Consider the following 22,530-nt stretch of genomic DNA (forward strand, 5'->3'; position numbering starts at 1 on the left):
TACGAACTTGCACAGCAGTGCATCACCCCGTGTTAGTGAACGGGCTGTGGGAAGTGACATCACAGAACTGATAATTCGTTTTTTACCCTTCTATCTGGCAACAAAACTGACACCAACTGTTCTTTAAGTTGATTGGTCCACACCCGAGACAGCTTTCCTTAGAGCCTAGTCTCATATGGGTTGGACCAGATGACGCCAAAAGACGTGGTCCAACCCATATGAGACTAGGCTCTAAGGAAAGCTGTCTCGGGTGTGGCCCAATCAACTTCAAGGTCAGTGCACATTATCAGAGTTGTGTTTTTTGTTTGCATTATGGTCTATGCAAACATGACTCCTTGTAAAAAGGTGTCAGTTTTGTTGCCAGATAGAAGGGTAAAAAAACAATTATCATATTTTTACTGGCAAATGAGGTTCCAATGGTGTAAATCACAGAACTGCTTGTGAGATGACCGCAAGCGAAATGTATATATCCACACATTAAAGGACACTTTCCCACAAGCCCATCTACACATACATGTCAATGACAGACCGATATTGTTCCACATATATCACAAGTTTTATGAAGAAGGACCATTGCCCTAAACGTCACTTTTTTAATTTTAGGCAGTGTTATTGACCAATTATGAAATACTTTTTTTTACATTCTCAGAGTTTTAATTGAATATGAAGTCTATATTTGACAAAATTAATTTTCGTAACATTTATCGAGTCGAATTGCAACCCAAACAGTTACCATGTATCAAATCGGGTGAATTGTTCAATGCCCATGTGTTGTGTCAATGTTATTTGTAAACATGGACAGTATTGATTTGTTTAAATATTCAATTTTACTATTTTAAGAGACACATTTGATGCAACAATCCATTCACAGCAGGAGCCAGTTTCGTCGCTCCATCTCCGTGGTGGACATCCTACCGGTCGTGTTCCCTTCCCTCTGACCACCACTCCCACATTGGTCTTGATCACCACAATCATCCCTTCTCGCGACGTGTCCTGCCCAAGTCCACTAACCTGCGCTGCATGAGCGCACACCTGCAAGGCACTTCGCAGTCGACGCAGGGAAGTTATTGAAGATGGAGACCGAGGTCAAAATGATGAAGTGGCAAAATAGAGCAGGGTGGAGTGCTTTTGGAAAACTAAACCTAATGACAAGCAAAACAGCAATGTGCTTAAATAATACATTTGTAATCAGTGCAGAGTTGTGTATATATAAAGGTGCAGCCCTGCAATTGCTTGATCACACCACTGCTGGTTGAAGGGCATAGATACAGCTCTAGAGAACCCCTCTATAAAACGTGTGGCATTATTTTCCACACTGGCCAGATATTGGAAGATGCGGCGATACCAGAGTAATTATATAATCGAAGTTGTTAGTTACTTTCTAATACATGTGTCAACACCGTCTCAGTGTCTGACATTCATTTGAGGTTAGAAAGTTGTAATTCGTTGAAAGGAAGAAAAAAAACCCCACTAACTCCAAACAAATTGACTTGGTCGCAAGCACGCTGGCCCTCATATGTATCCACGCATGTCTCTACAATTGTAATGTAGGGAGTCAGGCTAATGAGCCTGCATTGTAGTTGCCCTTCATTATGGTTCGTATTCTGTGCAATGCACCGTGTCTTGTTGTGGAAGCCGCTTTAATCAATGACTGTGAGGAGGGGTCGCTGGATCCCGGTCAGCATGCGCCCCGTGCACCGGTTTGCATGGGAAAGGCCGCTCTGAGCGGAGCTATCAAAAAGCACGTGACGTCGTAGTATTAATCTATTAATAACCCTAAGATGTTTAATTTATTAACTATTCCTCTATAATTTCATCACTCAGGGATCTTCTTCTGAAAGAGGTAATTAATATCAGTTCTCTATAACCTGGCTCAAGGACATTGACGTTATACGCAGGCTAAGCAGAAAACAATCGATAATTGTTGACTGAATGGCAATGTTCCATTTGTTAACAAAACACAGAAAACTAACGAAGGAGGCTGTTACCCTGAATACAAACTTTTTTTTAAATCGTGACACACCGCCCAATATGGCGAGGCTCCCCACCCATGCTCATCGCCACATCGTACAAGGGTAATCACTTCGTGGAATAAAGGTCTGATTTTTAATTTGTGATGAGGTCAGTTGTTCATGTTGCTAATTGATAAGTGCTTACGCCGAGGTGTTCACCAAGATTGTGATTAAATGAAGATATATTATTTCATGACGATAAAAAGAAAACGTGAAGGAGTTTCAGAAGTGAAACCACAAAGTAATATATATTGGGGTAACATGGCATATATATATTTTGTAATTACTATTGAACAATGTCATGATGTGCCAGTATTGAACACTATTATTTAGAACACTTATAGAACGATTTAGAATTCCCACAATTAGCAAATATATGGTTTTAAATTGCATTCCATAAATATATTTTACTGATGTCAATGAGCATTCAATGGAGCAAAATATAGATACGAAAGATTTTTGTAAATTGATAATGAGATGATTGGTCCATTCCAAGACGCTCGCTTCTAGCTGGACAGGTTGTACCAGGTTTGTCATCCCAGCTCGGCACAATGCAGCCAGAAGACGCTGCAATGTGATACAATAAAAGTGATCAGCAGAGCAATAATAACACATCACTACACAACTGCTGCACGTGTCATGTGTACCAACCACAAACGTGTACGATGTTGCAACATTCTATATACCGTATGACGTTTCGGTATATCAAACTTTTGATTTATTTCCATTATATTATTGTTAATGAAAAATAAGGTACAATAATACTTAAATATACTGACATTTATTACTAAATAATACAATTATCAATCTATAGTACGATATAAATAATAATCAAATTATAGTAGGTTTTTACCCTTTAAACTGGTACAAAACTGACACCTTTATACAAGGCATCATGTTTGCAATAACAACAACACAAGCAGTCAAAATGCAAACAAAAAGAAACAACTCTGATAATGATAATGATATGCACTGTCCTTGAAGTTGATTGGTCCACACCCGAGACAGCTTTTCTTAGAGCCTAGTCTCCATTGGTTTTGGACCAGATGACGCCAAAAGGCGGACAAATCAAAAACAGCGCACTATCAGAGTATTGAGAGCTCGGGGTAAGCATTTACATACACTATGAGACCTCCTTTACCAGTGGCAAAATATAGTAGTAGGTTTTTACCCTTTAAACTGGTACAAAAACTGACACCTTTATACAAGGCATCATGTTTGCCACTGGTAAAGGAGGTCTCATAGTGAATAATCAAATTATAAGATATGGTTTCTTAAGCATTGCGCATCGCGATGCGTTATAAAAAGTTTACAGTACTTTCATCTCGGCCAATCAGCGCGCAGCAACGTACGATGTTACGGAGCTATGGTGTTTGGTGTGCAATGCAACCTTCCGACTGCACCGAAATCAACACTGGTGAGTGTGATCATATTTTACTGTATAGTCCACCGTTTCTTTTGTTCATGTCAGTTTTTTATTTTAATACTGGACAGTATTAAATATATTATTTTCAATATAAAAGTATTTGCTTACAATATGAATGGTAAGTTACGAAGTATTATTTTATGGTTCTTTCTGTAAAGTCATGTAGATAGATAAATATAATAACATTAAATAATAAAAATAAAGTGAATAAAAATAATACAAATATCACGACCTTTCAATCGCAATACAAGTAATGACGACCGCTTGTGTTGCGATCGAAACGTCGTGATATTTTTATTATTTTTATTAACTTCATTTTTTATCATTCTAGTGTTATTATATTTTTTCTATCTACGTGACATTACCGAAAGAACCATATAATATGAATTCCTGCAGTCACGAAAGTTTGAAGTCGAAGTTATGAAGTGTTTATAGTATGCTATGGTAAGTTACAAAGGCTGAGAACACATCCTCATATTACTAATGCTATAAGTTATTCAATATACGAAGTTTCAATATATGAACGAAGCTTCAGGAACGCATCTACTTCGTATATCGAGGTGCATCGGTCGAGAACACGTAGCAGCCTCCCGCACGAAGTATTACAGCAAGAAACGGCACTCTTTTCTGTTCACATTTCTGAACCAGTGGTGGAAATTCCACTTCATCATGGTAGGAGCCAGTCTCCCTATAGTATGACCACTGTTGGTTTGCCTCAAAATCTTTGCATTTTATTGATCCTGGAGGGATAATGTGCCGAGTTGTCACTCAACCAGGATTTCAACTCACAACCTTCTGATTATATGAGTCAAGTGCTCTAAACACAGCATGACCCACTCATCATTGAAATTGCCCTCACATTGTTCCTATGTATTTGTCCTTTTTGGTTGCTCAACGTTATTGTTCAACTTTCAAGTGCTTATTTTCAAATCATATATAAATAGAAATGGTTGGAAAGCACTGTGGATGTAAGCAGGAAGAGGAGGTCATGACGAGTGCATGGTGGGGCAGGGTAGATGAGTCAACACGTAGTGTGCAGCAGGGTGGATGAGTGTACACGTAGTGTGCAGCAGGGTGGATGAGTACACACACGTGCAGGGTGCAGTTTGGTAGATCCCCGGGAACAGCATGGGAGTGGCACCAAGAGCTAAATAACCAGACCAGGCCTTTGCAGCCAGGTGACAACGATGCAACGCCTGCAGAGGGAAAGGACTGATGGAAATTTGGTGGCCCAACCGGCACTGGGCACAGTCAAATATTCACCACTTGTGTATGCCATGCGACGAAAGCAAGTGCCGTTAATCCAGTTGTCTTGTTATCTGCACTACTTAGTACTTAGGCTGTCGTCTAAATTGAAATATAATTTCTGTAGAACTGCTTTTTGCATTTAGTTTGTTGTCCTTCTCCCCGCACCTCCGATTAGCATGGTTGGCTGCGTGCAGTGTGAAAGAAGTTAAACGAAGTGGCTTATCACGTGTCACTGACAGATTGGGTAACCCAATGCCTCCGCTTTTCAAGGTCTTGTACCATCATTCTGAGCTCTCCGCATGTGACACCTGCAGTTGGAAGATTTTTATGCACTGTTTGATTCCACAGCTTATCAGCAGTCATCCTTATCCCCACTTGCCATGTTATGGAACCCACATGGTGACTGCTGAGCCCTTTTATCTGGTGTTGTGTAGTATACGTGGCCCAGACTACATTATTTGATTACCGATGTGATTAATGGCTCATTTGTAGATTAATAGACATCCTCTTTTGTTACCATGTACTGCATTCACCACAACCATATATGGAGGGCAGCTTCCAGCACTTTTGCATTTGTCATAAAGTCGTATGGGTAGCAGAAATTAGTATTGGTATATCCTGACTTTTTTCTGTAGATTGAACCCTTTGTTGTTCCATATCCACACTGTTTTATGCTTTGTAGCTCAAAACATATACATGAGACATGTGGCTTATGGCAGGCTCACTCTGCGAGGCTTGTGTCTGATGAAACTAGAGTGATATTTCCTACTGTACCTTTAGCGTGTCATTTTTACTTGTGAAATTATTTTCCTCAGCTCCTGGAATGATTTTTTTCTGTCCTGCAGAAACAAAAGGTGAAGGGAGAACGAAGTGAGAAGTGGCCTTGAATCGACATGGCACTGAATGAACCACATCAGCGAGCATTGTACATTCATATCAGTAAGTACTGTCGTAAATATGTATTGGTAATAGGGGCATCATTCACATTTTGTCAAGGGATAATATTATTTTATTTTAATTAATATTTCCACATATAGACTGAATTTGATGATAATCTGGACATTTTTTTGGCCAAATTAGGGGCAGGATGGAGAGAGACCAAAGGAACAATGTGGGTGGAGCTTGGAGTCGGCATCGCCACAGTTTCTCCAGCAGACACCTCATCCTAATTAGACCCAGTGCCAGATTGAGCTAGTGCGGGGCCTGTAGCATATATGTTATAAAGGGGCCCTACATAAAAAAAGACATAAATATTAAAACACATTTTTTACTTTCATAGTAAAGCAATTGTATTTTTTAATTTGCTATACAGCCAGGTATTAAATACGACAACTCGCTAACCTTAAACACCCGGTCATTCATAAAAGTTGAAGGCAGTATAGTACTATAGTAATAGAGCAAGTGCAGAATCACTGAACCGGAATTGATAGCTTGAAAGCATTTAGCGCGGGGCCCTTGAAAGTGCGGGGCCCGTAGCATATGCTACTTTTGCTCCTAGGATAATCCGGCACTGATTAGACCTACAGATATCTAAATTAGTCCTACAAACTCCTCGTCCTAATTTGTCCTGCAGACTTCTCGTCCTATTTTTAAATCTAGATTGAAAATGCATTTCTTTAGAGCTGCTTTTGGTGTTTAATTTGTTGTCATTCCCCCGCATCTCCGATTAATACGGGTGGCTACGTACGGTGTGAAAGAAGTTAAACAGACATACATAATCAGAATATATGTTAATACTGGAGAAACCGATGAGCTATAAAGCTTATTTTTGCAGCTGTCCAATAGGGGAGGGTCCGAACGTTACGACAACAAAACAAAAAACACGATAGGAGTGCAAAGTATAGGAAGGCTAAACCAATCACTTAAAAAAATATACAACTAACACTAAACTATTTTTTTATCTTACCAGGTAAAGCCCACTGAGCTAATAGCTTATTTTTCCAGAAGCGATCTGACCACAAATGATAGCTCAACAAAGTGGCTTATGTGGACATTTATCGCTCCTCATCCAACTCCAAATTACTGTAGTCCTGCTGACTCGTCATCCTAATTAGCCCTGCAGACTTCTCTTCCTAATTAGTTGACTCCATTGTTGCAGTAGTGTCTTCAGCTGGGATAACGCCACACATGGTGTGAGGCACATACAGCAGAACACTTCCCTCGTTAAACAAACTTAGCCCGTGCAGTCTCCAAATCTCACCGGACTGCGATGTGTGCATTGTATTTGAGTAAATCAAGCCATGCATGATTGTTTAACGAAAATCCCATACATTTAGGTATTTCACAACTGTAATACCAGTGAAATCAATATTGTTTTATCCATCCATTCGTATCCCTCATACAACATAAATATATGTATACTTTAACTGTAACATACATTGTAATGCAATATATGAATAATATAACAAACACAATCTACGATGCAATATATATAGTACAATGCAACACATATGGAGAGCAATTGCATCGTACAATGGAATGTGTATAATATAATCGATTTCTAAGAATATGTAATGCATTAATAATTGAATTCCAGTATATTAACAATGCCATAGACATAAACTATAACTAAAATATAGTTTAATACAATAGAGTACACTGTATAGTATATTAATATTGTAAATGTCTACACGTAATAATATAATGCTATACCACTGCATAGTCACAATATTGTACAACACACATAGATTATGTATTGTGTAACACATGTGTAGTTATAATTATGTAATAACACTACTACAAGGGACACGTGAGGAGATCCAAATTCTAGGTGGCTTTTACATCTCAGAATCTTGAAGTGACAGACTTCATCCAGCAGTGGATTAAACATGGGTGGTGATGATGAATTACGAGCCAGAAGCAGACAATGGGTTGAGCTGAAAAACGCAAGTGAGGTTGACTGCTCAGGGCTTTTGCACTGTATATAGGTTGCTAGATCATTGATCACATGACAGTGCGCACTGCCTCATGCAATAATCGCACATGCATTGGCGTGGCAAATGGGAGCGCTTTGCGCAGGTTGCCACTCGCTGTAGCTGCGTACAATCATGCTCGAGTGACAGTGGAATTTCGAGGGAACTCGTGTGCTAAGGACGCATAGTGCTTCATGTAGATTGTGAGTGCATTGTGTTACAAACTCAGAGACCTGAGTTTGATTCACACTCACGGCTAACCTCAGTGGCAATGATTAGACCTGGTCCTGGGCCTCCCCTCATTTCATTGCTCAATTTCCTCGGTAGATGTCCTCTTGGACACGTTCTATTCCTTGACTGGCACTCCGTTAATTATTCTTGACCATCATTCATCATCCCTTGTAGTTATGCATCCTGTCCAATCCCACTCATGCAAAAGAGTAGGTGTCACCGTGTATGTGTGTGTGTCCTTGTGTATCACTCCTTGTCTAAGTGTGCCTCCTTGTCTGTGTCTCTGTCTCTTTTTGTGTGTCCCGAGTTACTCTGTGGATAACCAACAAGTAATTGGAGTAATTCGACATATGACTCCTCTTATCCGTGAAAATATTGCGGGTATTCGGATGCCGTTCCGCATAGACTTTTCGGAAACATCACCTATGATGGCAGATAAGTACAAAAGTACAAGCAAAAGGGCGGGGAGTAATATAAGTTTTCACAAACCCTACATCTCCCGCAGATAATAGGAGTCACAGGTAATAGGCCCACCTATAAGAAGAGTTCTGTATTTTCGTTTTAATATTTCACTTCAAACGTGCCATGTTTGGGGTAAATTTTGAAAATGCTTTGTCATCACTGCAAATTAATAACTTCACTATATATAAGCCTCGTCCTTGATCAACCAAGGTAGATCCAGTTTTTAGCAATTCTAACAGAACATCAGAATGAATACATTTTAGATTTATGCAACCCAGTCCTATTTTTCGTTTACAAATAAAACCTTATAGACCTGTGATTTATAAAGAAACATGTTTTAGTCATTATTCCTGTAGAAAACGTGCATTATGAAGTGTAAATGGCCTAGAACTAAGCCTGGTGCTACCCTGGAACACAATGATATGTGATAGTTGTTGCCGAGTCAAAGTTTCTATATGAATTGTCAGGCAAATTATTTCTAGATAAGCAAATAGGAACCTTACCAATCATGATAATATCTATTTTATTCCTTTTTTTCTGGCAACAAAACAGGTGTTAAGATGTTAAAACACCAAACTGAAACCTTTTTTCAAGGAATCATGTTTGCATTAACCAGAGGACACCTTTTGACGCCTTTTGGCGTCCTCTGGTCTAACACCGTTTGAGACGAGGCTCAAAAGAAAGCTGTCTCTTTTGTGGGTGAGAATCGTGCATTATTAAGAGACACACGGTTCATGGATTAGCTACTACAAATGCTTTGGTCTAGATATATAGTTTGGAGATTAACAACAGTGAATACATGTTGACAAATTGAAGATAATGACGAGTATATATTCCAATAAAACATGTGAATGTGAATAGCACGATTACAGCTGCCAATGAGAAAGAGCTGCAGGAAATAACTGGCACATGCAATTGTACATCAAACCAGCATTAGCTTGCTGTGTGTGCATTGAAGCAACATTGTGCAGATGTATGGAACCATGCTTACCTCAGGAAGCGCTCTAGCAATTTCGATAGCCACCACCTGAATAAGTATAAACACATCATTGTCAATAAACGTTCCCGGAATTCCATAGAAACATGACAAGTGAGACTCCCCCTTGTTCCCTGCCACGTTCAGGCAAGAGCTGGTCTTCAATGGGCAGGCTCAGGCTTGTTTCCGTAACGTGTTCTGATTATACTAGGCAATTGGCGTGCGAACACCTCCCCTTTGCTGGGGCACCCCACAGCCGTGAAGGCTACCCGTGCCTCACAGGCAAGTGGGCCCAGTGTGACCTGCATTCTGGACCATTGCTATGAGAGTGCGCCACTCAGTAGATTTATCTGGGCCCACTCTGGCACCAGTGACGCTTTAACGTGTTCACCGCCACCACAGCTGTGACCCTGTGGGCTGTGACCTCACTCGCCCTGCTCAGTAACTTGGCCATCTTAGTTGAAAAATTATAACGTGAAGAATTACCAGTTATGCACTTATTATATACATTGTCAAACCCAACCCATCATTGCACTACAATTTATGGGGGTACATATACCATCGATTTTGGCTGCTTGCTCCCTTCATAGCGAACAAATACTTGACTAACGTTAGAACTGCAAGATGTGAAATTCTTTCCCCAAGGAAGTACGACTCAAGTCTGTTTCAGGAGAGTTTCAAAGGACATTTGGCCAATTCCATTTTCAGATTTAATTTTTTTCCATAGGCAGTCGGATATTTTATGCCCATACAGCCCTGGAAGATGACACCACGGAACAACTTCTGAAGTCACTCAATAGGCCACTCTGTGTGCATCATTCATTACCTGAAAAAATTTATCACACAGCAATCAATCTGAGATGTTTAATCCTCAGAGCTGGATGAGGTGATAAGCGAGTCATTGAAGACTCGGTTGAGACCATCAACTCGCTACACTAGAGTACCTAATTTAAGCAATGGTGACTAAAACGTGAACATGAACCCAGTATCCCAGCAATGCCGGCTCGGAGCTTAGTGAGCGAGCATGCAGCCATGTGCACTACTGCTTTTCAGTATTGTTTGCATGCACTCTACTGGAAAACCAATGTGTCCAGAGGAAAGCAACTCAAACTTTGCACCTATGGGTCAGCAAAATACTCAGTGCTGCCTCTTCCATGTACCTCTGTTATACAGGTGGGTGTCTCGTGCATGGCCTCACATTTTGCACTGTAAACGTATGGCGATCATGCCTTGTACAGGTTATGTGACGCGATGACAATACTGGACACCACGTGCATCTACCGTATTACTTACATTCTTGTACATCTTTTGAATCTTTATGACGTCCAGTGTGCTGAGGCAATCCCGCTGACCAATAGTGACTGTCTCTGATTTAGGGATGATCGTAGGGCTTCTCCCATCCACAGAGAATGCACACCTTGACAGGAACACAGCACATGCATCATCTTCCGCATTTGAGAGAGAAGACTGCATTAACATACTGCATTTAACTGTCAAATGAGCTTCCGTCGCTGCGACAGAAGCTCATTTCATGATATTCTCTCCCTAATCTCTCTCTCCCTAATCTCCCCCATTAACACAACTGATGTGCTTGCGTCCAGACATGGAATTCCTTTCCAGCTCAGACCCCACTTGTTTGCCCATGGCCACATATATAACCTTGTTGTAACAGCTCTCTCGCTGGTTCAGCAGTTCCACTGCTGGATAATTTTTTCTGCCTGAGGACAACCGCTTGTGTTGCGATCGTAACGTCGTGATATTTTTTTTCTTCTACCTACGTGACTTTAACGAAAGTACCAAAGAATATGGGTATTCAACACCCAAGTGTAGGTTGTGTTATGTTATGTTGGTGAAATAAATAGTGTTGCTCCCAAGACAACGTCTGCGACTCAGTTGGACTCACTACAAATGTATTAATTATAATTTAAAATTATTAAAATACGATATTCTTCCTCTCATTGGCTAAAATTCTAACTACATATGTGACATTTCGATTTAAAGCTTTCGTGACTGCAGGGATTCATCTTCTTGGTTCTTTCGGTAAAGTCACGTAGAAGGGAAGTAATAAAATAATAAAAATAAAACATAATAAAATGAAATTATTTCATTTTATAAAACATAATAAAATGAAATTATTTCATTTTATTATGTTTTATTTTATTATTTTATTACTTCCCTTCTACGTGACTTTACCGAAAGAACCAAGAAGATACATATGTGACACATTCAGAAGTGAGGTTATTGAACCTCATTGGATGGAAAATTTGAATGAGAGACGCACGGCACATTTATTGGTTGGAGAAACATTGGTGAGGGGTGAGAGATCAAGGGAGTGGTGGAGAGAGAGGGAGAGCCCTGGAACATTCAGGAAGGTCGAGGCAAGAGCTTAAAAGGCCTGGGAACGGCCATTGCGAAAACAGGCTCCCTGCATGGACGTGTTGTGTTGCCGGCTTCATAAACAGCCCTTCCAGCATCTGCTTTGCAACTCTTTTACACAAAAAGAAAAACCTCGATGAATGTGGGGGTTACATTCCTGGGAAATGCCATGTTGGGCAAAACAGAATTCGACAAACAATAAACCTTAAGGGAAAACTAAGGTTGTGTGTCCTGGGTCTGAAATGATCACCCCTTCCCTCTTTGTTTAACTAATTCTAAATGATTTCCACCCTTATTCTAGTAAAGGATGCAAAGTGGCTCTCTATTTCTTGTGTGTGTGTACACGTTCAATTTCACCGCAACACAAAACCCCCATCTCCATTACTCGCACTGCCAAAGCTCACCTCTCACACTGAATTGCCAGCCCGATGCTTGCCCTAACACTATCACTTGAACGTTCACGATTCGCCATCTAGGTTTCCGCATGGCTGATATCCTCAATGAGTGGGTGGCTATGCATGTGGCCATGCGTGAACACTTGCGTTGTGGATGAGCGGGTTGAGTAAGTTACATTATCACACCAGAATACAAAAAACATACATGCTCACAGTCGATTCACTCACACGGTAGTAGCTCCAAAGGGTTGCAGCGCTGTCACCTTTCCCAAGCCTATATAATAACTATCTTAGCAACGTCTAACCGTGCATAGCTGAAACATCACCCTGTGGGGTTTTCCTGTACTGTACAGTGAGGGAAAAAAGTATTTGATCCCCTGCTGATTTTGTACGTTTGCCCACTGACAAAGAAATGATCAGTCTATAATTATAATGGTAGCTTTATTTGAATAGTGAGAGACAGAATAACAACAACAAAATCCAGAAAAACGCATGTCAAAAATGTTATAAATTGATTTGCATTTTAATGAGGGAAATAAGTATTTGACCCCCTCTCAATCAAAGATTTCTGGCTCCCTGGTGTCTATACAGGTAACGAGCTGAGATTAGGAGCACACTCTTAAAGGGAGTGCTCCTAATCTCAGCTTGTTACCTGTATAAAAGACACCTGTTCACAGAAGCAATCAATCAATCAGATTACAAACGCTCCACCATGGCCAAGACCAAAGAGCTCTCCAAGGATGTCAGGGACAAGATTGTAGACCTACACAAGACTGGAATGGGCTACAAGACCATCGCCAAGCAGCTTGGTGAGAAGGTGACAACAGTTGGTGCGCTTATTCGCAAATGGAAGAAACACAAAAAAACTGTCAATCTCCCTCGGCCTGGGGCACAATGCAAGATCTCACCTCGTGGAATTGCAATGATCATGAGAACGGTGAGGAATCAGCCCAGAACTACACGGGAGGATCTTGTCAATGATCTCAAGGCACCAAGAAAACAGTTGGTAACACACTACGCCGTGAAGGACTGAAATCCTGCAGCGCCCGCAAGGTCCCCTGCTCAAGAAAGCACATAAACATGCCCGTCTGAAGTTTGCCAATGAACATCTGAATGATTCAGAGGACAACTGGGTGAAAGTGTTGTGGTCAGATGAGACCAAAATGGAGCTCTTTGGCATCAACTCAACTCGCCGTGTTTGGAGGAGGAGGAATGCTGCCTATGACCCCAAGAACACCATCCCCACCGTCAAACATGGAGGTGGAAACATTATGCTTTGGGGGTGTTTTTCTGCTAAGGGGACAGGACAACTTCACCGCATCAAAGGGACTATGGACGGGGCCATGTACCATCAAATCTTGGATGAGAATCTCCTTCCCTCAGCCAGGGCATTGAAAATGGGTCGTGGATGGGTATTCCAGCATGACGATGACCCAAAACACACGGCCAAGGCAACAAAGGAGTGGCTCAAGAAAAAGCATATTAAGGTCCTCGAGTGGCCTAGCCAGTCTCCAGACCTTAATCCCATAGAAAATCTGTGGAGGGAGCTGAAGGTTCGAGTTGCCAAACGTCAGGCTCGAAACCTTAATGACTTGGAGAAGATCTGCAAAGAGGAGTGGGACAAAATCCCTCCTGAGATGTGTGCAAACCTGGTGGCCAACTGCGAGAAACGTCTGACCTCTGTGATTGCCAACAAGGGTTTTGCCACCAAGTACTAAGTCATGTTTTGCAGAGGGGTCAAATACTTATTTCCCTCATTAAAAAGCAAATCAATTTATAACATTTTTGACATGCGTTTTTCTGGATTTTTGTTGTTATTCTGTCTCTCACTGTTCAAATAAACCTACCATTAAAATTATAGACTGATAATTTATTTGTCAGTGGGCAAACGTACAAAATCAGCAGGGGATGAAATAATTTTTTCCCTCACTGTATATACACTGTACATACAGTATACCGTTTATATACTCTAACCATAGATCGGCCCATGCAAACGTAAATTCGGGATACACTGCGATGGTGCACTATTAACGCCATTGCAGTGTATCGCGAATATGGGGGGTTATAACCACGCGACTCCTTTCATTCACGATAATATAGTGCATTTTAGAAGTTTTCCCCCTGTGGAATTTATGATAGATGAGTGGTGTGAGAGGGGGAGATCAGTAGCGTGAGAGATGGTAGATGCGTGGGGTGAGAGATGGTAGTAGATGAGTGGGGTGAGAGAGGGAAATCTAATGTTCAAATTTCCCAGTTCCCTGAACAGCAGGAGATGGAGACTCCACTGTGTACGAGGGCTCTGTCTCACTGTGAAGCTGTGGCTGTGGGGGCTGCTGGAATCACATACACGGTTCGGGTGTAAACCCAAGAAGGTGATATCAGGAAGGCCTACCTGTCGTAGTGGGTGATGGACATGTAGTCATAGGGCAGTTCAAAATCGCTGGTTTCCAGCAGTCGAAACTGACGCTGTTCATCTGGTAGAAAAGGGATCAAGAATTTAATTTCACAATGACAATATGCATTTTAAGAGACATTCAACATTGGATTTAATTTATTTCATATTTAACTTATTGGCATTTTTGTCCACGTATCTTACCTGAGAGAAAATGACAAGTTCTGTATATTCACTAAAATAAGATAATTGGGTTTTGACTTAACTTTCGCGACTGCAGGAACTCATATTCTATGGTTCTTTCGGTAAAGTCACGTAGATAGAAAAAATTACAATAAAATTATAAAAATAAAGTGAATAAAATTATCACGACGTTTCGATTGCAACACAAGCGGTCGTCAGGATCTATGTGACAGAACCATATAATAAGATAGTTGGAGTCAACCTGATCCTTGCTTATTCCTGATAACAGGGCCTATTAGCAACATAAACAGTAGCAACATCTTTAACTTGCATCACATACATTTACCCTTTCTGGAAATAACACAGGTGTTAAGATGTTCAAACACAAAATAGATACCTATTGCAAGGCATCAAGTCTGCATTAACCACACATACACAAAGGCTCTGATAATATATGGCATTGCCTTTGAAACTGATTGGCCTACACTAGAGACAGCCTTCTTTATGGCCTTGTCTCACCAGCGTTAGACCAGAGAACGCCAAAAGGTGAAGAGTACAAACACAATGCAAGTCTGCGTATAGTATCAGAGCACATTTGTTTGCATGTTTTGCCACAAGTATGTGTGGTTAATGCAGACTTCAAGTCTTGCAACTTATCTATTTTGTTTTTGAACATCTTAACACCTGTGTTATTTCCAGAAAGGATAAGCCTATTGTTATGTTTTCATAATTTTAAAACTGGAAAAAGGTCTCATAGATATCACATATACAGAGGAATGCTTCCCATACGACTGGATGTGGGACACTAGGTGTGGATTCTTATTATCCATGTTCATCTGTGCATTTTACTCCTTGCTCACAACAATGAACAGAGCCTCGGGTGATTACAATGCAGCAGGTTGACACATTGGAGAGCACAGGTTGTGCATTTTTGAGTCGTCACCTCAGTTAACCCAGAACACCTGTATCTGTCCCTTGAACTCCTGCCTGCAAGTATTTCACACTTCACGTGGCCTCAAGCTGCACATAACCTGGCAAACGCTGTGGTGACGCAACTGTCATTCAGTTGTGAATGGTGGTTGGTGTTGTTAATATATTAAACAGGCAGTTGGCCGAGCTATGCTGCACTATATACTCATTTTCTGAGTCAAATAACACTATACATCTTAAAAGTTTCTTAATCTGTGCCCGGAGCATGATTGTATTATTTGGTGGGTATGTGAGTACACATGTGTGCAGTGACTGCCCATGATTCTACACACGCTTATGAAATCACACAACAACTGAAATAAATCATATCTGCCAGACAATGGTGAGAGACATAAGTCACCGGGTTAATAACACGGCGTGCTAACCACTGCACCACTGCTCTCCCACTCCCTCATATAAGGATGAAATTGCAGATGTCACATCTGAAAAAAATTTAAATACTGCCGTTTGCAGTTTGTAAATTTAAAACCTCCTTGACTTTCTGAATATAAAGTAGTGACCGATTACTGGGTCTGGGATGGACGGTGGCAGCCTGGATAAACCAGGACTTGTGAACTGGGACATTGTGAATTGCCTTCAAATGCATATGTCACGATTCCACTCATACATAAACTGTTGCTGGGCTGCAAGTTGGAATTAGACTGAACTAAAAGTTTGCAAGAATAAACAACAGATGTGAGCTATCAATTCATGCTCCCCTATTAATATAGCTCACACGTTGTTTTATGAGCATCTTACAACATTATCCTTGTTCTCTCCCAGATCCAGGAATTATAGTTCAAAAAGAAGTGATAACAAATTGAGTTTTACTCCATACTCTGCTTTTTTAATGAGGCCTTCATAACTATTGTATTTATTAATGCTGAACTTCTTTTGCACCATACATGGCCGACCATGCTAATTGGACGGCGCAGGGAAGGGTAATAAACTAAACATAAAAAGCAGTTATAATGAAATTCGTTTGTAATCTAGATTTAAAAGTGCACAGCTCCAGTGGCTTCCTAATATCGGAAGGAAGAGTCTTCCAGACGGCCATAGCGCATCTGAAAGCGCGTGATGCAGTGACTGTCTTTGTTCAATGGCCAGCCAAAAGCAGCTGCGAGGATGACCGGAGTTCGTGTGATGGTTTATGCTCCATGACAAGATCAGCCAGGTATTGTGGTTCATTTGTGAGAACTGGATGGACATGGTCAGATCTTGCAGTACCCGTCATGACAAGTGCCAGATAATTTTGTACACGCTGCAGCTTAGTAATGTTTTTGTCAGACGTCCTGTAGAGTAGCGAGTTGCAATAATCGAGCTTTGTCGATACTATGCTACACGCCACCGTGTTGGCTGTGTCACGACTCAATAGTGGTCGAATGTGTTGTAGAGCCCTGATATGAAAATTGCAGGACCTGACTTAGTTTGCACGTGGTCATCAAAAAACATTCTGGTCGAGTAGGGTGCCGAGGCTCTTTCGATAACTAGAAAACAGAATCCAGGAGTCTGCAACTGCCACACCTGATTCTCCCATATTCTTTTGTCCTGAGGCTGAGTACAAACCAGCAGAACTTTTTTTTTCTGGAATAAGCAGCATTTCATTTCGTGCAAGCCGCATTTGCACTACTCTTGTGGAATCCTTGAGGTTCCTGAGGCTCTCCATATCTAACTTTGACTTCACTGCGGTGTATAATTGTGTATCAGCATATTAAATGGTACTTGATGTGATGCGATGAGATGTTATCGGTGATCGGAAACACGTATATTGAAAAGAGGAAGGGCCCAAGGATGGACCCCTGTGGTACACCAACTAGGCAAGGCATACGCGATGACTCTTCGTTGCTCAGCTTGATGAACTGTGATCGATCATGTAGGCATGACTCCATCCATCCCAGGACCTTACCCAATATACCGAATCTTGAACTTAGCCACCTGAAGATAATCTCATGGTCGATGGTGTCGAAGGCGGCTGAGATATCGAGGCCAACCAATGCTATGGCGCACCGACTGCAACAGGTCTAATCTGCCCATCGCAGCAATGTGAGGAAATAAATGCTTCAGATACAGGTGCTCTATGGCCTTTGAAATCATACTCAAGTTTGAGATCGGGTGATAGTTTGCAGCGTCACTCTTGCTCAAGCCAAATTTTTTCAGCCGAGCAGCGATGTCTTATTTGGCAGCCGTGCGATGAACCTCGACACTGCTGCCACCGACGTTAGTGCCAGGGTCTCGATTTTTGCATTGGCTCCAGGATGTTCACACTCAGATGGCAGACCGGGAATATACGTTGCCTTCAAGTGAGAAACTGCCATCTTGATCGTCACTATTTTATTGGTGAAGAACATCGCAAGTAATGTGCATGGATCGGGTTGACTAGCTGATGGATTGTTGGAGTGCACAAAGCCCTTCACGATGCGCCAAAAAACACAGGGGTCGCAAGCTGAGTCATTGATGCGCAAAACATAGTATGATCTGCGAGACTCAATAAGGAGTCGGCAGATCTGCAGGCAGCTCTAAGCAAGTCGGAGAGTCTTGAAACCAGTTTTCTTCCAAAGACACTCCAGCCTCCTCTGCGTCTGCTTCACAGTGATCGCCTCCAGTCACAGCCAGTTACTGCCAGTTACTGCATGCTTTCCCCGTTCCTTTTGTGCTTGTTTGGATGTGCACGAGTTCATCAAGAATAACAGTGAGCTGCGAATGAATCAACCGTCGATGCAGGATTTCGACACGCCGATGATGACCAGATCTTCGGATGGAAAGCATTGTGGCGCAGTGGTTTCCAGTCTCTGTATGATAGCGTTGTGACAGGTACGTGAATAATCGGTATGCCACTTTGCACGTTAGGAGACTGATCTGAAATACATATGTCTTCAACAACAACGTCGGTCACAGTTACTGCATTTCCCAAGTGATATTTTGCACTGCTAACGTGCTCGCTTAAACTGACTGTCGATAATCTCGCAGAGATCACTGCTGATTTTACCATAGGAATCAGTCGGTCCAGGACATTATACTGCAAATGATAGCCTCCATGTTTGCCACTTGATTGTTTAATATTTCTTTACCTTCCTTTATGTTGTCCTCCTGGACTGTGATGTACTTGTCACGGTCGCTGCGGCAGTGCTCGTGCTGGAAGCCGAGCGCGTGCATGAGCTCGTGCAGAACCGTGCCCTTGGTCACCTTGCCGGGCTCCAGGGACACGGACTGAGCCCCTCCCTTCTGACCCAAAAATGACCAGTTCCTGCTCACACAGAAACATGGTTTTGATTCCGTTTCAATAACAGAATAAGTAATAACAATAAATATCCACAACATGCTTTGCAAATACACCATTGGAACCTCATTTGCCAGTAAAAAAATATGATAATTGTTTTTTTACCCTTCTATCTGGCAACAAAACTGACACCTTTTTACAAGGAGTCATGTTTGCATAGACCACAATACCTGCAGTCATAATGCAAACAAAAAACATAACTGATAATGTTCACTGTCCTTGATGTTGATTGGTCCACACCCGAGACAGCTTTCCTTAGAGTCTAGTCTCACATGGGTTGGACCAGATGACGTCAAAAGGCGCCTTTTGGCGTCATCTGGGTAAAAATCCAATTATCATGCTTTGCAAAGTTTGTGTTTTTGTACAAATTTGTCCTCTTCTTTTATTAAAACAAACTGGTGCTGATAAAACCAGGTCATCAGCTTCTCAATTAAGTTGGGGCAGTAACAGGGCAGAGTGGCAGGGCATTTGCCGCTTGTTGCAGAGGTTAGTGGTTCAAGCTCCTGGTTGCCCCGGTTAATACTTTGGGTGTATTAATGGTAAAATACATGCTGTCTCCATCGTGGTGGATGTTAAAGGTCCCATCACATTCGAAAAAGGTAGAATTATTGTACCGGCATCATTGTTCAAAAAGCAACTTGTTTTTTATTACCACTATAATAACCTAAGAACTGATTACATCTATTCTCTGTTATGTCATATCAGCCTGGGTCATATACAGAAATGTGGAATAATATTTATTATATTACGTTCTACAAATCAGTTCAAGAAAAGTAAAAGTATGGAAAAAATATGCATGAACAAATATTGATACTCACAGCACATAAAAACCTACATTAGTTTGCAGAAGCTGCATGGACATTCATCACAGGTGCACCGACACTTTCCCCTGTAGTATGTACCAGGGATGTTAAACAATAACCCGTAAAATGGTAACCATATTTCAGCATTTTTTACCAGTACCTAGAGTCAGGAAATTAACATTTATAGTGGAATTTTAATAATGAATACACCTTAGATGAGGTTTCTGCAGCCTTGAATAGTATTCATATTTAAACTTTATTCACAGTGTGACTGCATGTGTGACATCTTCACCAGTTGTTGCTTAGTCTTCCGTCCAACCAGTCTCAGCAGACCACAATGGCAAACAACGAATTAGGAGTTGGAATATAACATGAAGGTAAGTCACCAGTGAGTACTGATGTAATGCTTACAGATTGCTGTTCTGTACACGCAGTTGGCTGTAGACTAAAGTGGCTTGTGTAGTAGCAGCAAATATGCAGCAAAAGTTTGAAACAAGATGAAAAAATGTGTAAGAAGAACACAGCCATTGTGCATATGCTAAAACATCAGTATTTCCTGAAGTGCATTGTGGTCCATTTGTCTTTGATCACCATCAAATTAAACTTGAGTAAATGTGACTGACAGCAATATGGTAATACAAGATAAGATAACCTCAATGCACTTTACACAAATGCATAATGGGTTGATGCATTTTACGCCGGGATGTTTGAAACTCATGGTTTTCCAGTTTGCACTACCACTCTGTTACAATGGATGTAATTCGTCATTTCAACATTTTAAATACGCAGCAGTATGCACGACAAACCTGGCAACAACAAAGTGCACAGCAGCATGCTTTATGAGGCCTTATCTGGCATTAGATTCGCATGATAATATTTCAGGCTTCTTCAGGCCCAGTGAGGCTTGGTGTTAATGGAGAGCCTGTGTGAGACCCGGATGTGATCACATGACAGAGTTGGATTCTCAGGATTATTGCACACCAATCGTGTCCCAGCTAACCCTTCTAACTCCAGTGCAGGTGGTTATACAGTAGTTGTTTGTCATTGAGGAATTGACAACTGTTGTCTTAATTATTATGACCCACGTTTCTCTGTCCACAGCTGCAATTAAGGTGATAAGATTCCCTCTAAGCTGGGAATTATGACTTTGGTTGACCAGATAAGTTGTTATACCTTACACATGGTGGAAAAATGTTATTCAACATTACGTTTGCTGTGCAATATTGCTATATGGCCAATGACTTTTGCTATACATGTTAATATAATGCATTTTTAATGTTCAGGTTTTTCTGTAATTCTGCATTTGGTGATAAGTACCTGGTCAAATTGATGTCTGCCACAAGCATGGCAATGGAGGGCCAAATGTACATGTGATTGTTTTCCTGTTCCAAAAGTTCAAGGTCAGAACCGTGTGGAAAATGGTTCTGATGCATTTCTGTACAGATCTGCATGCATCTTCTTACTGTAGATGCTGTGCACGAACTAGTAATTTTTGCGATAGATAAAAACTTAAAGGGAGCCAGTTTCAAAGGAAATAATGTTATGTTCATTGATTTAATTTTATATGTACAAAAACTATGATTTTAACAACCATAGTATGTAAACACACTATAAGTGCAACTACGACCATCCCTCAAGCGCACACACACAACAAAAACAATAACTCCTACTCACCACTAAGTGGCTTGTGTCAGACTATAGGTGCACATTGCACACACACACATACAGATACGGCTACATTCATTCCTACAGTACACACACAGATACTCCTACACTCATCCCTACAGCATATGCAACAAAGACAAAGATACCCTGTATAGCCTTAACAGACATTTGGGGCAAGTGATTTTGTCGACCACTTTGAAGGCTAGCACAACACACGAGGGGGTGAGTGGCTAGCACATCACCGGCTGTCTTTGTCTGTCCCAAGTGGCGATGTTTACACACTGCACCAGGTACTCATTTAAGACTAAGTCGACCTAGGGGAGGCCCCGGATCAGTTCAAATAATCGTCACTGGTGTTGGTCGCCGTGAGCAGGAGTCGAACTCGAGTCTCCAGGTTTGTAGCACAGCACGCTAAGAACTACGCCACCGCTTCCCATACAAACAAATATACCTACATTCACCATTACAGCAGAAACAAAAACACACACACACACATGTGCACCCACACTCACCCGTCCAGTGCCTGGAAGTTGATGTAATGCTCTTCCTCCAGTTTTCTAGGAGTGAACCTGATGCACGTCTTGCTATGGTATTCCTGGAAAGCTTGCTCAATGACCTTCTTGTCTCTGGCGCCTAGAAAACAAAGCATGAGGATTAAGCAAGTTCAAATACATTCTATGCTTACGTATGGCACTATGTTCAGGAACTATATGCCAATGTTGAGGTCTGATAGTCACGAGTGGGCTTCAAGAGAGTTTGTCTAGTTTTGCTATTCCTCCGTTGAAGGAGTGCAGACTACAATTATTTACTGTGTGGTCCAATGTTTGGGTTGCATGGCCAAAATCGTGCTGTTGCTTGCGTCTGTCACATCTGATTCTCCAATATATATTTTTTTGCCTGAGCCCAAGTGCCAACCAGCAGAACGTCTGATTTAACTGGATTAAGCAGCATTTATTTTCGTGCAAAACACGTGCACCACTTGCGTACAATCTTCGAGGTTACCAAGGCTCTCAATATGTAAATTTGACTTCACTGCAGTGTACAATTGTGCATCATGAAGTGTACTCTGCTACCCACATCAAAAAGCCTTACAATTCACAAAGGCCATATCGCAGCATGGACGCTTCTATTGCCGCTGCAATGTTGTTGTATAGGAAGTAATTTTTTTTTCAATCACACAATTATCCCACAAATGATTGTTGA

General features: G+C 41.3%; 1 protein-coding gene across 1 annotated transcript in view; it reads right to left on the reverse strand.

Annotated features, from left to right (window-relative positions):
- Nucleotides 1-251: 251 nt before the first annotated feature.
- Nucleotides 252-22,530, reverse strand: part of LOC144947815 (uncharacterized) — a 127,269-nt gene continuing 104,990 nt past the window's right edge. The window contains exons 29-35 of the mRNA XM_078877171.1: nucleotides 21,840-21,960; nucleotides 18,651-18,826; nucleotides 14,431-14,512; nucleotides 10,561-10,684; nucleotides 9,283-9,318; nucleotides 5,461-5,525; nucleotides 252-2,579 (exon numbers count right to left, since the gene is read on the reverse strand). Of these exons, the coding sequence (XP_078733297.1) occupies nucleotides 5,463-5,525; nucleotides 9,283-9,318; nucleotides 10,561-10,684; nucleotides 14,431-14,512; nucleotides 18,651-18,826; nucleotides 21,840-21,960 (602 nt within the window). The 3' untranslated portion in view covers nucleotides 252-2,579; nucleotides 5,461-5,462. The remainder of the gene's footprint in view (nucleotides 2,580-5,460; nucleotides 5,526-9,282; nucleotides 9,319-10,560; nucleotides 10,685-14,430; nucleotides 14,513-18,650; nucleotides 18,827-21,839; nucleotides 21,961-22,530) is intronic.

This window comes from Lampetra fluviatilis, chromosome 3 (assembly GCF_964198595.1).
Source record: "Lampetra fluviatilis chromosome 3, kcLamFluv1.1, whole genome shotgun sequence".
Classification (NCBI taxonomy): Eukaryota; Metazoa; Chordata; class Hyperoartia; order Petromyzontiformes; family Petromyzontidae; genus Lampetra; species Lampetra fluviatilis.